General features: G+C 33.0%; 1 protein-coding gene across 1 annotated transcript in view; it reads right to left on the bottom strand.

Moving 5' to 3' along the window:
* Positions 1 to 548: 548 nt before the first annotated feature.
* ETNK1 (ethanolamine kinase 1) overlaps positions 549 to 10490 on the bottom strand; it is a 67447-nt gene continuing 57505 nt past the window's right edge. The window contains exons 7-8 of the mRNA XM_045811758.2: positions 6696 to 6769; positions 549 to 6360 (exon numbers count right to left, since the gene is read on the bottom strand). Coding sequence (XP_045667714.1) covers positions 6288 to 6360; positions 6696 to 6769 — 147 coding nt within the window. The 3' untranslated portion in view covers positions 549 to 6287. The remainder of the gene's footprint in view (positions 6361 to 6695; positions 6770 to 10490) is intronic.

The raw sequence follows: 10490 nt of genomic DNA, 5'->3' as shown, positions 1-10490 counted from the left end.
CTAGATAAACCCAAATTGGAAAACATTTTCTCTCTCTCTCTCTCTCTCTCTCTCACACACACACACACACACACACACACACACAAGTATTTTTGTTATGGAGAACTGATCTTCAAGATTATCTGATGGTGGAGATCATATCTTTGTATCTTCACCTCTATCACATTACCTGATAATTAAAGCTTAATAAATACTAATTGAATTGATACTCCCTGCCTAGACTAAAATGCTAAGTCCCAGAGAGTGTCTTTATTTATCTGCTTCTGGCCCTAATCACAGTGAAGATACAAAGTGTAATGGTTAGAAGAATAAAGAATTTTTAAATTAAGGAAATAGAATTTGTTTACTGAGTTACACAATATTCCACTCTCTCATCTCAACTAAGTTTCTGAAAGCAAATTTTATTCAAAACTTTTTAACACTATATAAAACTAGAGAATTAGAAATTTAAATCATCACTTCAAATACAGTTACACACTAACTTTGAAGTCTTGTTTTCTGCCCCCCTCAAAAAAGAAAAACCACCAAAATAAGTTGAAATAACAAGATTTATGGTACACTGCAGTTAGAACCCAACTTTATTGTTACAACCAATTTTTATTTACAGAATATAAATCTCTTCAAAAAGATACATTCCTTCATTTAATCAATGGTAAAAGGCCTTATTGAACAGAAATAAAGCCTAAACATCATTTATATTCAAACAGAAATACAAACAACTTCATTAAAAGTTTATGAACATACAGCAAAAATGTATTTTTACTTAAGCAATTACATGAATGAGGCTGTTTTTAATTTTCTTCACTGGCAACCCCATTTTTATCCACAGAACAAATTTTACACTTAAATTAACAGTAGTAAAAATGTAAAAATTAAATTTTAAACATGAAAATATGCAACGAAAAACAGGAAGTATCTCCATTACCAAACAGATTAACAAGTTCTCAGACACTCAGATACTTTCTGAGGCATATCAAAACACCTACATCAAAATTTGCATTCATTTGAGAGGTATCAATACATTTTCAGTGCTGAGACTATTTGTAGCACTTACAGTATATACAAAGCAGCATTATACTACTATGGTTCACATTTGATAAACACAAATTTAAGCTTTATGCCACAATTTTCCAATTCAACATACAGCTAACGCAGTGACAATTACTTATTTTGGTTTTTTTCTTCTGAAACTTAATAAGGAAATTATCACTTGAGAACATGGAATGATGCCATGTCTTATTTCTTATGATAACAGTATATTTTAAAATTCAAATACTTCATATCACAGAAACCACCCAGCTGTAAAAAGGTTCCTCAATACAGTACAGTTAAAAAGTATCCTCTTAGCAGATTCCACCAATTTATAGTTAGTTTAGCACACATAAACAACAGGAAACTTCTTCAGATTACTGGACAATAAAGATTTCAGTGTGTCACTACCTAAACTGAAGTAGCACACCACAACCATGGCAAGTAAATCCTCTCATCAACTCCACTGCTTTTTTGGGGTCTCAACATATCTCTGAAAATTCCTTTATTAAAGAGTTTTGAAATTTAACTAATTTAACTAATGAAACAATTCAAATCAGCCAGCTTCTTCTTACCCTTCACTTACTAGTTGAAATACAACATGTAATGTTTTTAATTTTTATAAACATCTTGTGTTTTGTTAAAATGATTAATGGTATTTATACCATTAATGGGTAAGATGTAAACAAAAATATGCCTATATTTAGGGATTAAGAATATTTTACAGAGCAATTTTTTCATAACTAGAAAAGCTGAAAGATTCATAATGAACACAGATTTTACTTTAACCTGCTGTTTGACAACATCTATAGCATAGTAAGTGCATTAAGTACAGACGAAAAGAGAAAGCAGACTTTAAGACAGAAACCTACGAAACAGCTGAATTTGGGACGCCTGAAACACAAAAGGGTATTTTTCTATAAGCCTGTCATTTTTTCCCACTCAAAGAGTTGAAACCTTCTATTTCAAATTATGATCCAGAAATGAAAATTGTGTAAAAACTGTGTTCAGAAAAATCTAATTCATTATGTAAGATACCTTACTAATGTCAGTTTTCAAGTATTCGAGTAATGCAAACCCAAGCATTTTCTTTTATATCAACACATTTAAAGACTAAGCTTTCAAAGATAGGGGGGAAATCATTTTAAATAACTGATATGCTTTTCTGTCCAAAAACATCAAACCCAAGGCATAACACTGTAATCACACAAGTGATATGTAACTGGAAAAAAAAGGTGGTTCGACATAACTAATGTCTTTCTTTTTTTTAAGAAAATAAAAGCAAAACAGATTGCCTTAATATGTAGCTAAGTGTCCAGTCAAAGGACATTCTAAAATCTAATGAGCTAAGGAAGAGAAATCAGAGCAAATCAATTCTGAAACAAAGAGAAAGCTGCTTTACCAGGTACTTACAATTCATTTCCTTCGTGCATAATAATTACTTGCGTTTGCCTTTTGAGGAAAGTAGTGTAAGTTGCTGCCAATAACAAAACTCTCCTCCTAGCATAAAGCATTGGTAACTTTGTCTATCAACTGAAAGACTGATTAATATTAGAAGCTTAAGTCTATATCATGTTGGAATGCATCTAAAACATTTATTAAAAGCAATTTAAAGCAGAAAAATCAAACTGTTAGTATTCTCATTCTTAGTATGAAGAAATTAAAAAATGATACAGAAATCTTTGTGTAATACAAAAAAGAAAAATCTATATAATTTTTAAAGTGAAGGTTTTTAATTTTTCATTGACAGTGCTTGGGGGAACTTTTTTCCTTTAAATCTGGAAGCTTAGTAACATATTTATAAACTGAAATAAATATTTGTAGTTCAATGAAGATGAAAATAGCAGTCATTAAAAGATTACTCATGACTTATGTCTTTTCTGTTTTTTACAATCCCCTCATGAACAACTTTATATTTAGAGAAGCCAAATGAGATATGCTTAAGTTGAACCAAGAGCTAGTATCCTATCTCATATATATATATATATATATATATATATATATATATATATATATGTATGATTTAGATTCACAGAGATACGTAAAATTTCAAGGGTTTTTTTTTTTTTGGTAGAAAAAGGTTAACAACCTTGAAAATAGGAAAGGATAATACTTCAGTATGCAATCATCACATTATATTTTTAATTTGCTTTAGCTTAGAATCATGACTCAAAAAAAGGAGTTCTAGCAGTGTATTAATTTACTGCTTATAGGAATCTAATCTCACAAAAAGTAATGGCCAACTAAAGAATGAAGTAAAGTCATATTAGGCACTGAGAGGCTAAATAAATAAGTACTGACATTAACAAAAACTGACAAACCCTATTTTTCCAGTTCCTCTTGTTATCCCACTGTGCAGCCAGAACTTTTGGCTATTTCCAGTCTAAAACCAAAGAGCTGAATCATTTCCTTACCAAAATAAAAGCAAAAAAACTACAAAAGAGAATGCAAAACAATACACAATCTCATATGCAAGATACAATTCACACTAGTTTACAAATTTTTATTTACACTGTTTTATATACATTCCAGGCAGACCTAGTTGAGTTTTGTGCTCATGTTGATCTCGAATGACCATGTGAACAGTATGATTTACCACCACATCTCTCTGATTTCCAGAAAATCAGGTGGTAGCATGGGGTCAAGAGGGAAAACAACAACAACAACAACAACAACAACAACAAATATTACTGGTCAGGTAAGATCACACAAGTATGTAAGGAACAAAAGGAAAAAACGTGTAATTTTGCTTGTTAAAGCATCCAGGCCACTATGGTCTATTGACTAACAACTATGAGTATACATGAATGCCACTTCTCTAACAACCATTTTCATATTTACAAAATGAACTTACTATACCAGGTGAGTTATTAGGTAAGGCATTCAAGTTCCTTAGCTTAACATAAATAGGCAACAGATATCTCAGCAAGCCACAGGACAAATTTTAGAGGGCTATTTTTCCTTTAGAATCCTTTAAATGGTCAATAAAAAGGGAAGCAATTTTGAACCCTCTTATTAGTCTGCAGCATGATCCCAAAAACCTGTACAGGATGTGGGAGCATCATGACACCCAAAATCTGGCCACAGAGTGAGGAAAATACCTTAAATGTCTCATTTTGTTTCCAACTTTCACTGCATATTCCCAGGGCTGAAGTGAGAGCCTCTATTCCCCTTTACACTCAGTTCTATATCAATCTCTCTGAAACACAAGAGTATCACAGCTAACAGCTATGCACAGTCTACCAGCAAAGGCTCAGTGAATCTCTACTCAAAATAGTTGGAAGAATATGGAGTAAGGTAGAAAACTGATCTTCTCTCCTCCCATAGTTCTCCAAGATATATACTGTTGCACTTTAAGAAGTCAGAAAGAAAAAAAAAAAAATCAAGGGTATTATATATTATTCATTGTCCTAAGAAAATTTTCCAACCACAGATGAAAATTCCACTAAAAGCAATTCTTCAAGCTCACTCTAACATTATGTAAAAAGCTATTGTTTAATTGGTTCCATTCCATTTAGTCAATTAGGTAAAATTCTACTGATCCTATAGTAATATGGTTTATAAAAACAGAAGTGAACACTTGTAACATTGGGGAGGTAGAAAACAAATCTTAGTCTAACACTGTTATAGACACAAGCAGATTTTTAAGATTCTATTTATGTAACTAGAATTTACCATTTAAAATGGCCTTTAAGTGTTTCTACTTACTTCATTAGCTTTAAACATCTTGAGATAATCCAAGTATTTTAAAGCACTTATCTGAGAATATAAGTCATTTGGAATAATACATCAAACTCCCCAGAAGATTTCTCAGAGGATATATTTGTAGTTGCATATTCTGAATATGCAGATTCATTAAGTCAACTTTGTACATGGGCACTTATGTGACCAAAGTGCAAAGCTTGTCAGACTAATTTTCTAAGTAAAGTTAACCATGACTGCTCGACTCCACACAGCAGCGGTCTTCACAACTTGAAGCCTACTCACCGCAAAGATCTAACTTCCTTCCATATAATAATTGCCACCCTCTCACTCCCAAACAAGATAAAAAATATACAAACAAAATCAAGAGAAACAAACAGAAGCCTCCTACCATGAATATTTCTGCTTAATTCACATTTTGTTAGATTTTAAGTGTATTAGATCAATGTCCTAAATGTTCCTTATTTCTTTTAACCGCTTTTAATTTATTTCTCTGAACCTACATATATCACGTAATCTTTTGCTATCATTCTCAAGACATGGAGCCAAACTAAAACATGAAACTAACTGTTAAGGAATGAATCTGGAAAGGTAAAAAGGAATCTATCTAAATGCTATCTTCTTGTTCCCAAGTATGACAACCATTCTATCTTTGTTTCAAAAATTAGCATTTGTTCTACTAGCTAAACAGACAAAAACACAGAATATCACAATAAGTAAAACAAAATATTTTGGTAAAAAAAAAGTGATATTATCAAATTTTAAGAACAAACTAGCAACTAAAATGACCATATTTAGTACATGAAAACATTATTTAATGCAGATTTTGGTAACATAAAATCGTATCTATTCCAGGATTATACGGTAACTATTAATATTTATACTGCCAGACTATGTATGGAAAGGAGAATTTAATTTTAAGATATATTCCCCCCCAGAAAAACTTTCCAATATTCAATTCAAAAAGATGTGCCACTAAACATAGACAGTAAATGTAGTTTACCCTCATACACAGATATTTTTCTATGAACACCCTAAGTTATCTATACGAGTATCTGGCATTTCAAGAGTGAATGATTCATATTTCTTATAGTGTATCAAGATAAAAAGGTTACACTGAACACCTAGATTGTTTGCTAAAATTAATATTATTAAAGTAAAACTTTTTAAAAAATTTTCTCTGGAACATTTTCATTGCTTACACTCAACCAACAGATGAAACAGATGAAAGCAGTCACAGAATTATGTTAAATTTATAATAAATAGTTCACATATAACATAGATTAAATTATCAAAGAAAGGATTAAACTGACATATTTATACCTTTTTGCAGATTTAACAAACTTCTAATCCACCACATACTGATAGCAGTAGGTATACTTCTTGACATCATTCAGTCTATTTAAAAAATAGATTGGTTGTTTAGAGGCATAATTTGTAAAGCAAGATAACCAAATTAAACAACAGAATTTTAACAAATATTGGCTTTTCAAAATTTCTTAAGAAAAGATACACAAGCATTGTTCAGCTACTTGAGAGTAATCAAATCTCTTCTTTTACTCAGGCACTTTTAATGCAGTAACTTCAGGCTTCATTTTAAAGTATTGGTTAAAACGAACAATTGCATACCTAGTGAGAAATGAATAACAACAGAATTAATAAAAAATGAAAAACTTAATCCTTCCTTCATTTCCCACTCACCCTTCTAAGCTGATTCTTTTTTTAAGCTTTAGGATTTTCAAAGGACATATTTTTAGTTTATTGCACCACCTACTGGACACTTTTCTAATATAGTATTTAACAGATTATACCAGATTTCCTTACAGACCAATTATTTAAATGTATGCAGCCCTTATAACATTTGACTGAAAATAATAACTACAGTGTACACTATGAGTTTTACATGTACATCAAAAAAAAAAAAGTAGAGACAAATGTAATACATACAGTACAATTAAACTTACCCAAGGAAATCAAAATCAATAGTGGAGTATTTGGCTTGAATCAAAGCCCACAATCCCCAAAAGAAATGAGAAGCCTAAAAAGGAAAGAAAAATCAGGAATAATGATAATACATTTCTCTATAAAACAATTATCAAATAATTAATGTTTCCCTTTTTCATCAACTCCATGCAGAATACTGTCTTGATGCTTTTTTGATATAAAATATCTAAAACACAGGTAATACTGAAGTGTACAGTTACCTGGATGGCTACAGATCACTTCTGTCCATACCAAAAGAGGTTAGAATATATTATAACTGCTTAAAACACAGAGCCCAATTCCTATAACTGCTTTGTGGAGAAAGAGTTCAGCATAAACACTGATAGATGTTGGTTATAATGGCTAACAGGCTTTCCTACAAACTACATAACTATCAAAAGACTTTGTTTTTTGACAAAAAATTAAAAAGGTAAATCTAAATCTCAAAAACAAAAAAATATATTTAAAGATGAAAAATGTTGTAGACATGACAAACATCTGACAACGATTTTTATTGGCCCAGCAATCCTGCATAACCAACCAGGACATATAGTAACATGATTTTACTTATGTCAGAGAAAAATGGTCCTGACTTCAAGAGAAAAACAGATGAATGTGTAGGAGCTGTAAAATAACTACTTGTGTGTGTGCTTTACAAACCATTTCCAGTTAAACGTGAAAATATTTTAAGATTCTGATAATAACTAATAAAACTTCACTTCCCACGAAGTAGTCTATTCTAACTAGAAATATTACAACTAGAAAAAAGTCTTAAAGATAAGGGTTTTATTTCAGCTAAATTTCCTATAGTAGCAACAAAAGGTATCTTAGAAAAAAATTACTCCACAGCTGTGATCTTGGTTTTAAAACAACCAAACAACCCAATTTAGTAGGTAAAACAACACAGTGTATGAGAAAGGATTCTTAATTTGAATTGAGAACTGTGGGGGTTCAAAAGTCCAGGTTCTGTCACTAACTCCTTCTGCAACCTTCAGTAAGTCACAAATTTTTAATGTCTGAATCATCACTTAAAAGATGAGACACTATTAGCCATTCTGTATTTCACACAGGACTGTTTTAAAGATTAATGGAAATTATACATATATAAAATATATAAAAATATATAAAATATAAAATTTTTACCCTCTAAAGATCTCTTTAAAGTATGCTGCTATACAAATACCTATTTGCACTTTGTTTTTAACTTCCTCAAAAAATCACTATCAGGATACATAACTTCCCATCAAATACACATATAGAAAAGAACAAATCATGTACGTGCAAAAGAATGAAACTTGACCACTATCTCACACCATACACAAAAATAAACTCCAAATGGATGAAAGACCTCGATGTGAGACAGGAATCCATCAAAATTCTAGAGGAGAACATAGGCAGCAACTTCTACGACATCGGCCAAAGCAACCTTTTTCATGATACATCCCCAAAGGCAAGAGAAACAAAAGATAAAATGAATTTATGGGACTTCATCAAGATTAAAAGTTTCTGCACAGCCAAGGAAACAATCAGAAAAACTAAGAGGTAGCCCACGGAATGGGAGAATATATTTACAAATGACACTACAGATAAAGGACTGGTATCCAAGATCTACAAAGAACTTCTCAAACTCAATACACGAGAAACAAATAAACAAATCAAAAAATGGGCAGAAGATATGAACAGACACTTTTCCAATGAAGACATACAAATGGCTAACAGACACATGAAAAAATGTTCAAAATCATTAGCCATCAAGGAAATTCAAATCAAAACCACACTGAGATACCACCTTACGCCAGTTAGAATGGCAAAAATAGACAAGGCAAGAAACAACAAGTGCTGGAGAGGATGTGGAGAAAGGGGATCCCTCCTACATTGTTGGTGGGAATGCAAGTTGGTACAGCCACTCTGGAAAACAGTGTGGAGGTCCCTTAAAAAGTTAAAAATTGAGCTACCCTATGATCCAGCCATTGCACTACTGGGTGTTTACCCCAAAGATACAGACGTAGTAAAGAGAAGGGCCATATGCACCCCAATGTTCATAGCAGCAATGTCCACAATAGCTAAATCGTGGAAGGAGCTGAGATGCCCTTCAACAGATGACTGGATTAAGAAGTTGTGGTCCATACATACAATGGAATATTACTCAGCTATCAGAAAGAACGAGTTCTCAACATTTGCTACAACATGGACGGCACTGGAGGAGATAATGCTAAGTGAAATAAGTCAAGCAGAGAAAGATAACTATCATATGATTTCTCTCATCTATGGAACGTAAGAACTAGGATGATCAGTAGCGGAAGAAAGGGATAAAGAAAGGGGGGGTAATCAGAAGGGGGAATGAAACATGAGAGACTATGGACTATGAGAAACAAACTGAGGGCCTCAGAGGGGAGGGGGGTGGGGGAATGGGATAGACTGGTGATGGGTAGTAAGGAGGGCACGTATTGCATGGTGCACTGGGTGTTATACGCAACTAATGAATCATCGAGCCTTACATCGGAAACCGGGGATGTACTGTATGGTGACTAACATAATATAATAAAAAATCATTAAAAAGCAAAAAAAAAAAAAAAAAAAAAAAGGACAAATCATGTAGTAAAGAGTAAACAGCTAAAGTACATGCACATGAAGCCTAATGGTTAACTTAAGGAAAAAAAAAAAAAAGCTGAGCTCTGGAGTCAAATTGCAAAAATTACTAGCTGTATGGCTTTGAGCAACTTAATTAACCCATCTGTACCTTTGTTTCCCCATCTGTAAAATACAGATAATAAGAATTACATATTTGGTCTTCATTCACTGTTCCTGGCTCATAGTTCCCCAAATCCTTAGAATTTCATAAGCATTAAGAGCAATGAGAACATCTTTTTATGATATTTGATCTTGTATCCTAAGTTTCTGAAACAGTTCCAGAGCAGTAAAAGTGAAAAGTTATCTTATTCGTAACAAGCCCCTTTCAACCACACCTGAGTTTATATTAATGAGGTAAGACTTCTGGAAACCCCCTCTAGAGGAAGACTGGTTGCCAGGGGAACCAACCATGTGATTAGAGGGATGGATCTTCCAGCCCCACCATCTCACCACCTCCAGGGAGGGGAGAAGTGAGTGAGACTGAGTTCAGTTTTCAATGGCAGATGTTTTAATCAATCTTGCCTATGTAATGAAGTCTCCATATAACCCAAAAGGAAGGGGTTCAGGGAGCTTCCAGGCCCAGTGAACCAGAACACATCCATAAGATGAACGGTGGTTACACCCTAAGCTCTTGGAGAACAGAAGCTCCTGTGCTCAGAACCCTTCTGAACATCGCCCTATATACCTCTTCACCTGACTCTTCTTCTGTATCCTTTATGATAAACTGATAAACATAAATAAATGCTTCTCTGAGTTCCATGAACCACTCTAGCAAATTAACTGAACCCACGGAGGAAGTTTTGGAAACCTCCGATTTATAGCCAGTGGGTAAGAAGGACAAGAACAACTGTGATTTGAGATTGACATCTACAAAGGAGGATAGTTGGGTGCAGTCTTGTGAGACTGAACCCTTAATCTGTGGGATATGACATTTGTCTACAGAATTGCAGGACACACAGTCAAAGCTGAGAACTGGAGAACTACTTGGTGGTGTGGAAAAAACACATTGGAGCCTAGTCTCTACATCTGATATTTAACAGCCAATAAAATGCTAATTAATATCATTATATAAAATAAGAACGATAAAAACAATAAAAATTTTCAAAAATGGTATTCCTTCTACCTGAGGAAGTCTCAGGTATTGA

This window comes from Ursus americanus, chromosome 25 (genome assembly GCF_024610735.1).
Source record: "Ursus americanus isolate L20-20 chromosome 25, mUrsAme1.1.p, whole genome shotgun sequence".
NCBI classification, from domain to species: domain Eukaryota; kingdom Metazoa; phylum Chordata; class Mammalia; order Carnivora; family Ursidae; genus Ursus; species Ursus americanus.
This window is presented reverse-complemented; position numbering and strand designations above follow the sequence as displayed.